At 37.6% G+C, this 15,990-nt stretch overlaps 3 protein-coding genes across 5 annotated transcripts; 1 reads left to right on the top strand and 2 right to left on the bottom strand.

Annotated features, from left to right (window-relative positions):
• The first annotated feature begins 1,231 nt into the window (after positions 1 to 1,231).
• Positions 1,232 to 2,681, top strand: LOC130997734 (uncharacterized). Of its 2 annotated transcripts, none has more exons than XM_057923154.1 (2): positions 1,232 to 1,634; positions 2,434 to 2,681. In XM_057923154.1, the coding sequence occupies exons 1-2, from the start codon at positions 1,348 to 1,350 to the stop codon at positions 2,507 to 2,509; spliced, it is 363 nt and encodes a 120-aa protein (XP_057779137.1). In that variant the 5' UTR covers positions 1,232 to 1,347; the 3' UTR covers positions 2,510 to 2,681. The 2 variants fall into 2 exon arrangements, with proteins under 2 accessions (XP_057779137.1, XP_057779128.1); XM_057923145.1 differs by lacking the exon at positions 2,434 to 2,681 and adding an exon at positions 2,074 to 2,321 and having other exon boundaries at positions 1,241 to 1,634.
• A 1,157-nt stretch (positions 2,682 to 3,838) lies between these two features.
• LOC130997712 (calcium-dependent protein kinase 24-like) lies at positions 3,839 to 6,289 on the bottom strand. Its single transcript, XM_057923129.1, has 7 exons — positions 5,650 to 6,289; positions 5,437 to 5,560; positions 5,067 to 5,363; positions 4,868 to 4,983; positions 4,618 to 4,785; positions 4,315 to 4,548; positions 3,839 to 4,253 (listed from the first exon to the last, which is right to left on the bottom strand). The coding sequence occupies exons 1-7, from the start codon at positions 6,166 to 6,168 to the stop codon at positions 4,116 to 4,118; spliced, it is 1,596 nt and encodes a 531-aa protein (XP_057779112.1). The 5' UTR covers positions 6,169 to 6,289; the 3' UTR covers positions 3,839 to 4,115.
• A 694-nt stretch (positions 6,290 to 6,983) lies between these two features.
• LOC130997704 (probable E3 ubiquitin-protein ligase ARI8) lies at positions 6,984 to 15,508 on the bottom strand. 2 transcript variants are annotated; one of them, XM_057923106.1, is made up of 15 exons: positions 15,058 to 15,508; positions 14,064 to 14,188; positions 13,698 to 13,803; positions 13,508 to 13,598; positions 12,647 to 12,819; positions 12,263 to 12,367; positions 12,086 to 12,174; positions 11,714 to 11,821; positions 11,451 to 11,541; positions 11,247 to 11,336; positions 10,324 to 10,371; positions 9,327 to 9,398; positions 8,635 to 8,734; positions 8,425 to 8,551; positions 6,984 to 7,589 (listed from the first exon to the last, which is right to left on the bottom strand). In XM_057923106.1, exons 1-15 carry the CDS (start codon positions 15,277 to 15,279, stop codon positions 7,322 to 7,324), a joined length of 1,815 nt encoding a protein of 604 aa, XP_057779089.1. In that variant the 5' UTR covers positions 15,280 to 15,508; the 3' UTR covers positions 6,984 to 7,321. The 2 variants fall into 2 exon arrangements, with proteins under 2 accessions (XP_057779089.1, XP_057779098.1); XM_057923115.1 differs by lacking the exon at positions 8,425 to 8,551 and having other exon boundaries at positions 15,058 to 15,486.
• Positions 15,509 to 15,990: the final 482 nt, after the last annotated feature.

Raw genomic sequence — 15,990 nt, 5'->3', positions numbered from 1 at the left:
AGGCTCCAAGAATTTGTAATTAAATCTCAACACGGTAAATTCAAGTTCAATCATCCGTGGAAACAATACTTAAAGATCGGAGGCCTGAGTGGGGAATGTGCATGCCTCATGGAATCACTAAATGCATACACAAATTCAAAATCTCTTAAAACGGCGACCTCAGAATTCCAAATGAGAATCCTACAGTCATGCATCGAAATGAGCACAGAATCCGGTGAGGCCCTTAATGAAATCGCCATCGGAATGAAGAAAATGAGGCAGCCACCGCAATCTGCGGAAATCCACGTGCAGAAAGCCAAATCGGCAGCAGATCAACTGAAAAGCATGCTCCACTCCACCTCGACTCCTCGCTGCCGTCGTTTCTCCTGATATCTTCAAGTCTACGGAGGGTTAAGTTATATGTAAATTAAATTAGGGGCTATAGGGGTAAAATAGTATATTTATTAATAATTTTAATAATTTATTAAATAATAGGCTATAAGGAGTAAAATGGGGGCTATGAATAGAATCACCCATTCTATAATTTATGTTATTTTTTTCATAGTCAAATTAAATCTCTATTTTTGTATAGCTCCCAACTACACGCAAATGCAAATTCATGGGGTACAAACTCTTCTTGATTCTTTTCATAACCAAATTAAATTCCAAATTTTATTATTTTAGTCGAGGAAGACATTGACGTAGGACTATGCTAGCGTCTGACATAGGCCTCTTGGCATTGGGCTTCCACCTCAATTAATTCATTCAAACTCTTAAAAGCCTATCGTCTTCCTCAGCGTGCTATATACAAAATGGTACAATTATACTCTGTTTTAATAAATTTTGAAACGTACCATATCAATTGGTTGTAGCAATAAGAAAACCCACCACTTCTCTAATCACCTTAGGGTGCGTTCTCTTTGGTTGTAAATTTATCATGAGAAAATGAATGATAAACAAAATTTCACCCTTTAAATCCTTCATTTCTTTTCCCTCATTTCCTATTTGACCCTTACTCATTCCTCATTTATACTACAAAGGAGAGATAATATTATCCATCAGAAAATGGTGTGATAATATTATCCCTTCTTTGTAGTGAAAATGAAAAATGAGTAGGGCTGTCTAATTGGGTATCGGGTTTTGGGTATCCAATTAACCGAACCGAAATTCCCGGGTTTGGGTATCCAATAACCGAAATTTTCGGGTATCGGGTCGGTTTCGGTTATTGATTCTAAGAAATTTTCGGTTATCGGTTAACCCGATAACCGATTCGGGTTAACCGAATAACCGAATTTTTTTAATTAATTTAATATTTTAATTATTAATTAGTAGAAAAATAGAAATTGTACAAAATTGGGAGAAAATTGAATGAACCCTAGTCCAGCCTCCCTCCTCCCGTTAGTTCCGTTCGCCCATCTTCCTCTTCCCAAATCCCGTCGCCCTCCCCTCTCCGTCCGACCGTCCAACGCCGTCCGCCGCCTCCGTGAGACGCCGCCCTGCCCTTCGCCACGCTGCATCAGTCGACGCCGCTTCGCCACGCTGCATCAGTCGACGCCGCCCTGCCCTTCGATTCTGATTCAGTCCAGGACTTCAGGCTGCTCAGCGACGCAGCTCCGCCACGCCGCCGGCCACTTCGCTGTTCGTCCGCCGCCCCGGTAAGTCTACGCCGCTTTCCCACGCTTCCTGTTCAGATTAATGCTTCCACGCTTCCTGTAGTCTGTAGATATGTTATAGCCTTTTCGATTATTGCCACGCTTCCTGTACTGCAAATCTTGTGATTCTTTAGAACATTTTTCAAATGGAAGACCGATGTTTTCAGATAAATTGCTGAATTGCTTATCAGAATTGCTTTTGACTAAATTTATGAACACTTTGCATTTGATTGAACTGAATTGCTTCCCTTTGCTGAACTTTAGTTGTTTTATGCTTTAGTTGTTTTATGCTGAATTTGATTATAGCCTTTAATTTGATTATCAGATTATAGCCTTTAATTTGATTGAACTTTAGTTATTTTATGCTGAATCAGTTAGCATTCTGAACTGAGTTTGTGATTGAAATGAGGTTGAATCTATTCTTTGAACTTATGCTATGTAGATTAAATGGAAGCTTCACAGGAACATACTCAACAAGCTTCAAATGTCCCTCCAAATGCAAATCCAAATGGAGAAGAAGAACCTCAATCTCAGTCACATACAGAAGCTACTGTTACTACAGGAAAGAAGAGGAAAACTTCTGAGAGAAAAACTTCTGAGCAAAGATCTACTCGTTGGGCAGACTACACCGTGGTCGAGGTTGAAGTAGGGGATCCTCCCATTTTAAAGAAGAAAGCAAAATGCAACCGATGCGGCACCTTAATTGCAGTTGATTCGTCTAAAAACTTATAAGTTAATTGTATTAAGTCTTAAATTAATGAAATTAATTTCTTTATTTGATTTGGTTTTTACTTTTTTATAGTGATGAGTTCACTTGGTTCTGGAGAGGTAAATGCCACAGCAAGTGCACCCGTGCAAAGTCGTACCGGCCCCTCTAGCTCGAGAGCTTGATTTATGTTGATCATGTTTTTGAACTTATGAATTACTAGATGTTTGCTCGTGTTGAACTTATATTTTTATTCATATTGTTGAACTTGTGTTTTTATTCATGTTGGTGAACTTGGTATGTTGACAGGTTGAATTTAGTTGGCTAGTTAATTTGAGTTATTATGCATCGTTGTCGTGTCGTTATTTTGTTTTTTTTTTCTTTCTTAAATCGATTCTTAGCTAAAATAAAATTATGATATATTTAATGTACAAGAATAAGTTTTAGTTTAGCGGATAAATTGCTCTGTGTATTTTCTGGAGACCAGAGTTCAAATCCTCTAACTAGCAACTTATTTAAATTTTATTTTTAAAATGGGTATTTCAGATACCCAAATTACCCAATTGGTTAACCGAAGCGGGTATTGGGTAACCGAACTCCTAAAACGGTTCGGGAACGGTTATTGAAATTTGACAATTTCGGGTTCGGGTAACCGAAATTTCGGGTACGGGTAACCGAACCCGAACCGATCGACACCCCTAAAAATGAGTAAGGATTAAGTAGGAAATGAGGGAAAAGAAAGAAATGATTTAAAGAGTGAAATTTTAGTTATCCCTCATTTTCCCATGATAAATTTACAATCAAAGATAACGCACCCTTAGACAGAAAAAGCAATATTCTCAAATCATCATGCTCCCACCTACGAGGCTAAGCCTGAGAGTTCCAGCGGGACAATGTCAAGACCTATATATTATATATGTTGGAAATCAAAAAAATATATTACCTCTAGGAATGGTGCCATGCAATAGCCGTTGCCGGGCCAAAACTCATAAGTGCTTGCAGCTACCATTACAGACTCTGATACCTGCGTCGATGGCTTGACTATGAGAAGACCTATGTGAGCGTCGCCATCACAGACGCTGATAGACGATAGTTCTGCGTTAATGGCTTCCTCGACTAAAATAATAAAATTTTGAATTTAATTTGGCTATGAAAAGAATTAAGAAGAGTTTCTATAGTGAATTGTGTTTGCGTATTGCTGGGGGCTAGACAAAAGTAGAGATTTAATTTGGAGCTATGATTTATAGGGTAAAATAGTAAATTTATAATTATTATTTTATTTGGGGATCTATAGTGAATAAAATGGAAGTTGTGAATAGAATTACACCGATTGATTTTGTAAGTATGTTTTGATAATCAATTTTGACATATGCAATCAACTAGTGTTCTTGTACACGCCAATACACGTGATTCAATTATCGACAAGTAAATGTAAATAAATATGGGATTTGGTGAAATATGAATATTTGAAATTTATGTGTAGGCTAAAGGCCACACCGGATGCGATACAAAACAGAAGTTTCCAATAAATATAGTATTAACCTCCGGTTCCGCACCAAAAATAATGCAGCAAATGGTACGTCTATCTTGGAAATGATCACTCACTCTCTATTCAATATTCATCCCAAAAAAGAAAGAAAAAATAAATTATAGAGAATGAAGAAACGCATCCAACATTATAAGTTGGCCAAACTTGAACATTAAACCAACTTTAGAGGACATATTGGGCGCGAAAAAAAGAAAAAGAAAAAGAAAAAACAAGGAAGATCGAATTAATCTCAAATAGAGGTATCCTTATTAAAGAGTCTGCAGCTAAGAGCATTAAGCATAGCCCGTGAGTACTGCCGTGATTCCATTTTCCAATCCATTCCCGTCGTCATCATGGCCTTGAACTCCGGGTAACTGATTCTCCCATCCTACACACCAACCATATCAATTAATACTAACATATGATTTAAATTAATTTGAATTTTGTACCTTGTCGACATCGGCATCGTAGATAATGTCATGTATGACTTGCTCGTTGGCGGGGCCAAAATGATCGTCCAACAAAGCTTCTTGCAACTCCTCGAACTCAATGTATCCACTCCCATCTTTATCGAAATACAGAAATGCTTCTCGCAAAAGCTCTTCGTTGTTGATCTTTTTCAAGTGAACAGCCAACGTCACAAACTCTTCACAGCTTAGCGTCCCATTTCCGTCAAGATCAGCCTATGTAATAGATGTTTGATTGAAAAAAAGAAGAAGAAATAAAAATGATGAATTGAGGAGAGTAGTTACGGCATCGAGCAGTATCTGGACGTCGTGATCGGGGACGGGCTGGCCGATCATGTACAACCCGTCTTTCAATTCTTGGAAATTAAGGTGCCCGTTTTTATCTGTGTCCATCATGTGGAACATTTCTTTGATGCCATCTACTTGGTCGTCGGGCAAGTTTTCTGCCACCACCTATATATATATATATCACACCATCTATATCAATTGGAGTACTATATATGTTTTTCTTTTCCAATTAATTAATTAAACTCACTCTTAGGACTCTCTTCTTGAATTTATTCATCAAAGAGAACTGCTTGATTCTTGTTCTTACGCGGTCGCCCAAAGGAACGTTTGAAACTTTGTCAGCATTTTGTATCCATGGGTGTTCTACATGTACAAAATACGTACAATATTCCAATTAATTAATTAGAAGATGCATGAAATATATATATATGAAGATTATGAATTACGTAGGACTTGATCAACGGTGAGACGACTGAAGGGAGTGGGGTCCAGCATGCCCTTGACGAGTTCTTTAGCTTCCTCACTAACTTTAGGCCATGGATCCCTCTTGAAATCTATCTGTCCGTACACAATTGCCTGTGCTATTCCTTCTTCTGTTTCTGCCCAAAAAGGAGGAACTCCACACAGAAGAATGTAAAGAATCACACCTGTACTCCAAATATCAACTTCTGCTCCATAATTGCGCCTCAGCACCTCTGGTGCCATGTAATATGGGCTCCCAACTATCTCTGTAAATCTTTGACCTATTTCATCATCATCACCAATTAAAACCCAATTCATCCAATCCAATATCCAATATATAAATAAAAACTGAACCTGGTTCGAAGAAAATGGAAAGCCCAAAATCAATGGCTTTCAAGGGAGAATTTTCGCAAGAGTTTGCATATAAAAAGTTCTCAGGCTTAAGATCTCTGTGAATGACTCCATGAGCATGGCATACCTGCATGCATGCGGTATAATTATACTCCATAATGTAGAGAGAGAGAGAGAGAGAGAGAATATGTATGTATGTTTAATTAATTACGGTACCTTGACGACCTCAAGAATGGTCTTGGTGACTTGAGCAGCAGCCCTCTCAGTGTAATGGCCTCTTGCAACAATCCTATCAAAGAGCTCACCACCCCCACACACCTCCATCACCAAATAGATGGCCTCTTTATCTTCATAAACCTCCTTGTAACTCACAATATTAGGGTGTTTGGGGAGATGCCTCATGATCTCCACCTCCCTGCGCACGTCCTCCACGTCCACGTCCGTGCGCAGCTTGCTCTTCGATATCTTCTTGCACGCAAACTTCTCCTCCGTCGCGTCGTTGAAGCACTCGTACGTCACCCCGAACTCGCCCCTCCCGAGCTCCCGCCCCAGCCTATACTTGTTGAAGATGTCGTTTCCCGTCGGATCCCACAGCACCTGGATGGGCCGCGACAGCCGCAGGGGCCGCGGCCCGCCCTTGCCGCCGCCCTTTTCGTTCAGCTTCTGCTGGCCGTGCCTCTGATCCCGCCTCCTGAAGAGGACGCTTCTTCTTGGTATGGACATGCATGGCCCCATGGGATTTTTCTTCTTTTTATATGATTTTCAGGTATTTCTTTTCCTCTTCTTTCTTGAGAGGAACTTTTGCTTTTGCTTACAATCCCATGGGAACAAAAATGGGAGGGGGAATCTGAGACGGAGATAAAGTTGTTGCCCATTTCTTACCTCGCCCGACTCTCCCGCCTTTCGCTCCGGCCCTTTTAATCTCTTTCCCTTTTTTTATTTTTATTATTTCATCACTTGTAATTAAGAGGTCACAAAAATGAGATACGAATTTGTAATAAAAACAAAAATGTCTTCTTCATACATTACAAATATATCTTTGCTTTGGACGCTCGTTTTGCTTGTGATAATGATCAAAATTGGAGATGTACATGCCTCGTTTTATAAGTGACTTTTTTTTTAATTGTTAATTAGATACCTACCCAGGTCCCTCTAGATTCCAAATCTCCATATTTTGAGAAATTTTGCAAAAATCAATCATTTTTTGCAGTAATGTATCGATGGATTTGTAGCGTCATGTCATGCATGAAAGCCAATTGTCAATGAATGTGGTGGTGATTGATTCAACTACGCTTGGCTTAAATATTTTAGTCTCTTTCCAATCGAGCAACTTTTAAAAGTCGTCTTCTTAAATATATATATAATTTCTCATTCTTTTCGAGAAAATAATTATAATACGTCCCAAATTTCCAAAGTTAAATCAATCTTTAAACACTTCTCTCAAATTAAATAACAAAGAACAAGCTACGGCACAAGCCTGTCCAAGCGTCGAGAGCTACTGTAGAAAACAGGAAATTTAAGTACCACATGTAATCACAAGCACACCAACATGCAGCATATTTAAGGATATTTCCTGATACCACCAAGTTTGACAACAAGTTCCCAAGTCCGAACATGGTCACATTTTCTCCTTTTTTTTTTTTTTTTTTTTTTTTCTAATTTAACTATGGGACAAGTCACAAGGACCAAATATTTTAGAAGGTAACTTGTATTTTAGCATAATACACAGACTATTTACAAACAAGATTTAGATCATAAAACAACACCCCACACATTTCTCCCAAACCCAATAATTAACTGCTACCCGTCATCTTTTTGAATCCTGTGCATCTCACAACAAAACATGCTACGGAGGAAGGTTTTCTGTTTTGTGCCTCCAGAGCATACCTCAACGGCGGTGGTTACACACATGGCATGCAGTTGCGGATCGAGCATTTACATACGTACACTTATCGCATGGCCAATTTCCCGAATCATCTGCGTTTCTGGCTGATGTGCCCGTCTTTGAAGATCCCTTCCCTCTTCCCCCTTTATTACTCTTGCTAGTCCCTGCTGCAGTTTTTGAGCTCATCTTGTTGCATACTGCCTGTGAATCTACATCTGAAAGCCCATTCTCCAGTGCTCTAACCAGGTTTTCAAAGTAGTTCCGTGTCACGCTGTAACAAAAACAAAGGAAAAACCTCTAACATCCCCCTTGTTGGAAATATACATGAGCAAGTAATATCTAATAATGACAAACAACGCATAAAACCCTCTCATCGACTAAAAATATTAGAGATTTGAAAAGATTTGCCATCTTCAAACAGATCAACAAAAGAGATAAAACATACTGAGAAAATAGGAGGGTAAAATCAACAAAGCCACTCGTATAAGAGTAATCTGATCTTATATTAGCTCACACTGAGACCACGTGACTGGGGGAAGTCCCTGACCCTTTTTTTTTTTTCGTATATAAGCTTTCATACAGTGACAGGCAAAGGTTCTTTTGTGTATGTTAATTGATTTCTTATTCTTTTCCCTTTTCAATTGGGATTTTCGATCAGTTTCAATTTTAATAGTAGTGCTGGATTTCAGGTCAGTTAGCTTTCGTAAACTTCAAATATAATATACCATTATAAATGTGTATGACAGGTGTGATATTACAATTAGTTATTTCTATGAATCCTTGATTGTTTGATTGGTTTAAGTGGTCTTATTTCAATAATTGGTATAGGTTAAAATGTCCTTTGTAAAGAAACAGATTACTTGTTTGAAATTTGAAAATACTACATTTGTGTGGAGTGTGGATGCTAGACCTCTTGGCTAACTTATTATTTGAGATAGGTTAAGTGTTATAGTCAGATACGTTAATCTGCTTAATAATGATAAATCTTGGTTAAGGCTTCAGTTCCACTTTATGTCATATAATTCTTGGTAAATAGGAATTATTAATTGGTTAAATTTAGGGTGTTAAAATTCAAGCACAACTTATAGTATGCAACAATAAACTACCTTGTCAGACCAGCAAGTTTGGTGCGGAAGTCATTAAAATCTTTTGATGGACCCTCAGAATTAAGGTAATTCATTAGCTCTTTCTCTGCACATTGATGAAGCCTCTCCAGACCAGCTTCCGCTTCGCCTAGAGTTATCAATATTTAAATAATAAATCACAGGAATAACCCACAGAGAGCGCAAGCAGGTTATAGGAGAATGTTGTGATACCTTGTAAATACTCAAAGAACTGTTTTTTTGTATGTTCAGCCTCAGGTAGATAGTATCCATATGCATAAGTCCATTTTAGAACCCTCCTGCATTCAACTATCTGCACAAATGTTCAAAGTTCATGCATCACCATACATATACGAAAAAGACAACAAAAAGCAAATATAGTCGGGTCCAAAACTTTCAAGGTAACATATAATAAAATAAGGAATATAAACTGCTGCCGCAGCAAGTAAGAAACCAATGAACCAATGTACGGCAGTTTCCAACTGCAAGATATCTAGACTAGAGAAAATGATACCCAAGAATTGGAAACAATTGTATTGACAGCTGCATTTGTACTTCCCTTCTCAGGCAAAAGGAAAAGAGAATGGGAAGAAACATTATCCTAGTTTTAGAAGATAGGCTTCTCTTTCTGATCAACCCAGCAAATAAATAAAAGATCTTGGCATTTATAAATTGGACCAAGGTCAATTATGAGAACATGACACAGCAAATCAACCGAAACCCCAGAACAGAAGATACTCTCAAAACATTTACCACCAATATTACGAGATATTTGTATTTTAGTAATGGAAATGTAAGTGTCACGACATCTGCTTTATACAGTTAGGACACAATTGCAATCATTAGATTATGATGACTGAAATCAACCCCTACAGTTCAACTTACAGTACTTGTTCAGAGCTTACCTGTTGCCAGGCTTCTATTATGAACTTCAATTGTGACTCAGGCTGGGATTGAACTTCACTAAGCTTCTCAAGCTGGAGTGGAAAAAGAATGAATATTATAAAACCAAATTGAAGGGTGAACATAATTAAATAAAAACATATCAAATTATAGAGCAGTAGAGGGACGTAATAAGACATCTTAAGATGCAATTTCGGATATTTATAGCTATGGCTATCATACAGAAACCAAAACACTACAGCACTCCTTAAACTGGTTCGGTTCTCTTGACAGTCCAACATACACTAACATTTATCCCATGATATAAGATTTGTTTGGTTACTGTAAGTGTGTGGGAACCTAATGCAGAGGGAAACCCTCAATCACTTACTTGGAGTCATCATAAGTTCCTTTATAAGGTGGTTACAGAGGAGATTGAGGAGCCAATCTTATAGATTCCTACCAAAACTTCATTAATTTCAGACCAAGGAGAATTTGAAACAATTTTTGTTGAAAGAGGAGCACAAAAAAGGTTTTTCATGAGAGGCTTCAAATGATCTCACAATATTTTGTATGGATGCTGAATCTCATCCTTCATGTGTCTTGGTTTTCATGTGACCTGCAGGTCATTTGTTTACAAGTACCATTTTCAACAGAAGGTGGATGAGACTGAGAGCCATCAATCACAGGATAATGCAATTACTAAAAGGGATAAGGTTTTAGACCTGTCGGTGCTATAACAGATCCGCTATAATTGTGACATTTGGTTAGCGGGATAGTATAGAAGGTGTTTATCTAAGCTTATTTAAAAAGCATGTTGAAAATTATTAGAAGTTTTCCGCTCAATTGAGCAGGAATGCTTACAATATAGTTCAAGTGACAAGTATCTAATGCCACACTTTTTAGCAGATCATGAACAACTCTTCTTTCTAAACAATCATAATGGACACAGATAGAGAACCACAGCATTCATCCATTATCATTTGAAGATATAGACTAATGGAGGCAGGAAATCCTTACATGTACACTTTGCATTTGAAGCAGATCGGCCAGTGCTTTTTGCCTTGACTGCATTGAATAAGCTTAAGTTGCAGGTTATGCCGAAAAAAGGAAACACTGAACTTAATACTAAAAAAAGAACATCATGTAAGCTCATTGTGATAGTGGAATGATAAAATAGATTCAAGAACTTACGATAATCTCAAGGTATCCTAAAATTGACAAAATTAGAAACTTAGAGAGAGTTTTCAAAAGGGAAGTGAACCAATCCCAATTCATCCAACATAGCCCAGATTTAGAGAACCCACAACACCAACTGCCTGCAGGTTTTAAAAGATACTAAACTTCTACCACAGCTCATCTTCAGTCCAATGTAGATATATGAGTCAGAGAGACATCCCCCCCCCCCAAATAATATAAAGTAAGATACGGAAAATGGGATATATTAGTGACAGAAGGCAGTATTTCTTTACACACACTTGACCACTTATCACACTGAACCACTTCAATGTCAATGCTCCACAGTTACCATCACAAGATCACAGAAACTGCTTGTGCCATTTCTCATGGATTAGGTCAAAGGATACATAGCTGTTATAGTCAATCAAAATTCAAGATTAGGCTAAATAGTTAGTCATTGCTTTCTAAGCACTTTCAGAACATAAACTAATTAGTCATTAGATTCAAGTAGGGTCTCAACATTTGTGGCCACACTTTCCAGTTCTTCCTGTATAAGTATAACCTCTTAACTAAGCTTTAGGGTAGATTAGCTCATATAATTATTTTCATGTGCTAGGTCTGATTGAAAAACTCTGTCAACTGGAATCCTCATGCCAACCAAAAAATGTATGAAATAGCCACAACGAAGCTAATGACTAAAAACAAACTATTGCATTATAGAAAAGACGCCAGTTTATGAGATAACTGGGAATCAAGTAGCATACCGATTGGTTGGATGCCCATCGCTCATAATAATGAGTGTATCTTTCCAAGGAGTTCTTGGCCATCTCCCTCCTCCTTTCTGCTTCATCATACTGGACCCATTTTGCATTTCAGTCAAAAGAAAGCAATCAGATTTAATGCACAATTACATGACAAAATGACATGTAAAAGAAGACTCTAGCAACATAAATCTTTGTATTACATACCACTCCCTCTTGCTTTGCTGCTTCATAACGGTTGCATGCGTAGAAACCTCCAGTTCTCTCACCATGTTCTGACCATTGACCAAGACACAACCTGAAAAGAATAAGATGCCAATGTTTGGTATAGTTCTTGGCAATCGAGGTAATTACTATAATTAGGGGTTTGAATGAAACAGATAAAATTCAGCCATAACACAGGCGCAAAAGGCGAAATATGTGTTCCATGAAACATTGTGGTTCAAACGCAGAACGCTAGAAAAGCATACCAGCAAAATTCAAACTTGCACGGCGGAGTGCAAGTCATGTGCATGCAGCCTTGGTTCTTTTCAATCGGACGCTTGCACTTGGGACAGGGCTTGGAGTTGGCCAATATCCTAAAATTGACAAAATCGACATGAGGAATGTCATGCACTCACACACTATGAGACCAAGAACACAACCAAGAAGTATATACTATCTTGTAAACACAAATTAAAGAGTTAGAATTTTGATAGACCATATACATTATAAAAATTTCTACATAGCAACACAGGCAGGGAACATAAAATTTGTACAAAGCCATACTCTGGACTTATAAAATTTCTACATAGCAACACATTATGATGTCAGTTTCACCAAATTCATTCCAGAAAGTATACCAATTCATGTTCTCAGATTCTGCACTGTTTTTCAAAACCCACTTTGCCACAGTTTCACAGTCCACCGGTCGATGAGCTTCTTCTGCACACTGATCATAGCACCAGCTCATAATATTTAACTTGAGTTCCTCATGAAGAAAATGAAGACGGTAAAATACATAACAAACCCCAACTCACATTCCAACAGAAGCTATACGAACAACTGCAAGTGACATCATAGCTCCCACTACCAACAACAAATTCCACAGCTGAATCACAACCAGGAGCAGGGCACCACTTAATCTGTAGGGGAACATAAGAGAAAAACTGACACTTCCAAATATAGAGTCCTCAATGAATGAGGAGAATCAGCTAAGGCATAATATGCCTGTTATCAAGATGAAGCAAAACCGATTCTGTGATTTATACAATTTGCAGAATGATGTCTTATATGGATGTTAATTCTCAATAAGCTGTAAATTTTTCTCCACTTAGTATCTAAAAGTACAAAGCCAACAACTCTAGGGATTCATACATTAATCAGTTTAGGAATAGCAACGGTTCAAAAGGTGATGTTTCTACCTTACGGCTGTCCTCAACATAAGATCTAAGAAGATAGCGGCGGTACTTCTCCTTATCTTCATGGGAAGCCAAATTATCAATCATATCTTGGCCAACAGCAGCACCACAGGACGGATCAGGGCACCTCAGTACCAAGCATCCGGGACCATCATTGATGGAAGTGCTTATGTAAGCTAAAAAGTACAGGCAGGTAACAGACCAGTTATGTTTGACTTTTTAGAACTCACACATGGGAATCTCTCAGAGACAAATTGCAGAGATAAACTTTATAAAAAATAACAATGATTGCATAGTTCCCATTAGAGACAATAAATCCAATATATCCATTTGATAGGTCAAAGTCAGAATTGGCCATAATGACAAAGTTTAAGAATAATCAGATGAAACTAGAGTAAATGTATTACAAATTTACAACACCTCTAAGAGGTCCATTCAGGCATCATGTTTAGTTATTCCTTAGAAACAAAGGATATAATTAAATCCAAGGCATCACAACCAGTCAATTCTTCAAGCAGACTGCCACCTGAATCCTGATCAAGAAATTATATCACCAAAATGCGAGGGGGATACCCATGGCACTGAACTGCATATTGAGCCATGGTGCCCCCTTCATAAAACCACTGAGTGTTTTCTATTGTACACAATACCCCTTCTCAGCTTTAGTTCTACAAAGAAAGTGTCATTGAAGACCATGGAATTTTCCTCTCCAATACAAGCAAAGAAAACAAAATTTTCTTTTGATGAAATATTTGTTTCAGCTTTAGGGAAATTCTGTAGAATTGATCCAATAAAGGGCATACATAGAAGCAGATACGTATCTACAAGAATAAGTCATTTGAAACATGAAACTGATAGACAAACCTTTCCAGCACGTATCACAAAAAAGGTGAGAGCACGCAAGAGTTCGTAGTTTGTCAATAGAGTAGTTCTCAAAACAGATCCCGCAAGACACCTACTAGGATAGAAAGTAAGATAAGCACATGAAGATGATGGAAACACATTCTGAAAGGAAAATAAATATAGTAGGAGCCATCTTAAATTGATAACTTACTTCCTTAAAATTTGGAGACTTAACAACTGGTTTCTCCAATATGCCAACAGCTTTACGAACATTTTCTTCGTCAGCAAACCATTCTTCATGCACATTATTCACACTCCTGAGAACAATCGTGCAAAATAGTTTGAAGATGGAAAAAAACTGAAATATACGATCAGATCATGTATTTCCCACCGCCTCCCGAAGAAAACCAGCCTATCGTCCAACGACACGTCATGGGATTTAAGCACTTCAACAGATTTTTCCACACCAGGTACTTAAATTTTCATGAAGAACAAGAACTAAGTTACTCTAGACCCAAGTAAAGTAAATGTAAATTTGATAAAACTTGGTTTAAAGAGCAAAAGTACAATCAGTTACCAGTTATAACGCCGCAATAGTATGCATGCTGCTTCCCTTGGAATAGAAAGAACAGTAGATATTTTGGTAATGTCTTCGAATTGACGGTGTTGTATATCTTCTTCTTTTAAGATAGTATAGTTCTTCTGCAACACATACAACAGTGAGTTTCTGGAACATAAATATAAAAGGCATGCTCAAACAAATACTCCTCCCCTCCGTCCATGATAAAACTGCCTATTTTTCCCTTTTTCGGACGTACACAAAAAAACTTCATGTTCTATTTTTGGACTACACCCCACCACTTATAATACCCCATTTACCCTTACTTTTCACATTTTAACCACTCCCAATACAAATTAAAACAAACACAACATTAATTGCAACACATCTTCACTACTCCCAATACACTAAGCAACCTCGTCTTAAAACGAGCATCACTCCCTCCTATAAAGTTTTATCATGAACGCAGGGAGAACTAAATAAAGCACATAACTTTCAGTTAAAATTCTTAGTTAGAAATCAGAAATTTCTCTAACCGTCACTTTTTTACAAAAACAATACCCTAATTCCAATAAAGCTGAGTTTAGGAGCATAAAATCTCAAAGCTAAGCAGGACCTCGTCAAATATTAATTCAAAGTTTGGTTTTAACTTATTACTTCTAATCCGATAAATCTTGTTTCTAGAACAAGATAGCTAAATTATATTTAGCCAATAACAGGCTTAACAACATCTGATCTGATCAAAGGAAGCAGTAAACCCCGTTCCTGCTTCTGCAGGAAAAATTCATAATTTTACCCTTAAAAATCTCCCTGAAGAAAAACGTTAGATAACCGCCCTGCAAAACCAAAAATTAGAAGACACTGGCATGTGAACATAAACAGGAATTTCACCTGGCACAACTGCAATGTACATACACATAATTGCTCCCTGTTTAAATCACACTTAAATCAATAAATTTGAAGGAATTAGCTCAATCAGACAGCAAAGCAAGCGCCGCTTTACGAATACTACCTGTGACCGACTGACTAGTGAGTCATCGCCATCATCCGAGTTGGCGATGAAGTCGTAATTGGTAGCGTCGTCATCCTCTTCATCGGCATAGTCGTAGCCGTAGTCTTCGTCTTCCCCAGCTTCGTCCATATCATCGTCGTCCTCGCCGCCGCTGTAGTAGTTATCATCCTCCTCCACCGACGCTACTTCATTGGCATCGTGCATATCGTCCTCAGACTCCATGGTGGTCGCACGATACGCGGATTTTCAGTTGAGAAAACCCTAGAGAGAGAAAATTGAGAGAATTTAGGAACGGTGAGAATTGGGGGATGGAAATCAGTGATTCCCACCGAGTATTAGGGCTAAAGTAATGATGCGATCATCTTTTCGTTCTACAGACTACAATTGGAGATGGATTGGACTTGTTACTTGTTAGGACGACTTAAATCGTGCACATTTAGGAAACTTATTAATCCTTCGTCTCATTCATTTTGTCTCGTATACTTTTTTTAGATTGTTTCATTAATCTTGTCATATTTCAATATTTGATCCCTCACAAAATTATGTAAAAATTACTATTATTGAGCGTCCGTCAAAATTATGTCACTTTCTTTTAAGGCAATGGTTCCACCATAATATTTTATCCTTACTAACACTCTTTATTTATAAAAAACTCACTCAAATTCAATCTCAACCACACATTTCATAAAGTGGTGGGATCAATTCTCCACTACATCAAAATCATCACCAATTTTATTAAATCTTGTGTCCAAACAATTTTACATAATCTTGATGGACGAAGTGAGCAATAATTCTATATTACAAATAATATGATCTCACATCTTTACATATTTTATTACACTAATTATACTCATCGTATAAATGATACTATAACATTGTAAATGACACTGTGTATAATTGATACTATTTGGTTATACAAATGACACTAACCGT

Source organism: Salvia miltiorrhiza, chromosome 1 (genome assembly GCF_028751815.1).
Source record: "Salvia miltiorrhiza cultivar Shanhuang (shh) chromosome 1, IMPLAD_Smil_shh, whole genome shotgun sequence".
Classification (NCBI taxonomy): domain Eukaryota; kingdom Viridiplantae; phylum Streptophyta; class Magnoliopsida; order Lamiales; family Lamiaceae; genus Salvia; species Salvia miltiorrhiza.
This window is presented reverse-complemented; position numbering and strand designations above follow the sequence as displayed.

What these genes read in the sequence shown, in the direction of transcription:
- LOC130997712 (XM_057923129.1), bottom strand. Translation starts at nt 6,168, where the DNA reads ATGGGGCCATGCATGTCCATACCAAGAAGAAGCGTCCTCTTCAGGAGG. An exon ending in CACCGTTGATCAAGTCCTAC is followed by an intron (nt 4,984 to 5,066) that starts GTAATTCATAAT and finishes TTGTACATGTAG; the next exon opens with AACACCCATGGATACAAAAT. An exon ending in ACGATGCCGATGTCGACAAG is followed by an intron (nt 4,254 to 4,314) that starts GTACAAAATTCA and finishes GTTGGTGTGTAG; the next exon opens with GATGGGAGAATCAGTTACCC.
- LOC130997704 (XM_057923106.1), bottom strand. Translation starts at nt 15,279, where the DNA reads ATGGAGTCTGAGGACGATATGCACGATGCCAATGAAGTAGCGTCGGTG. An exon ending in CACTAGTCAGTCGGTCACAG is followed by an intron (nt 14,189 to 15,057) that starts GTAGTATTCGTA and finishes TATGTGTTGCAG; the next exon opens with AAGAACTATACTATCTTAAA. An exon ending in TTGTGATACGTGCTGGAAAG is followed by an intron (nt 12,820 to 13,507) that starts GTTTGTCTATCA and finishes TGTACTTTTTAG; the next exon opens with CTTACATAAGCACTTCCATC.
- LOC130997734 (XM_057923145.1), top strand. Translation starts at nt 1,348, where the DNA reads ATGAACCCTAGTCCAGCCTCCCTCCTCCCGTTAGTTCCGTTCGCCCAT. An exon ending in GCTGTTCGTCCGCCGCCCCG is followed by an intron (nt 1,635 to 2,073) that starts GTAAGTCTACGC and finishes TATGCTATGTAG; the next exon opens with ATTAAATGGAAGCTTCACAG.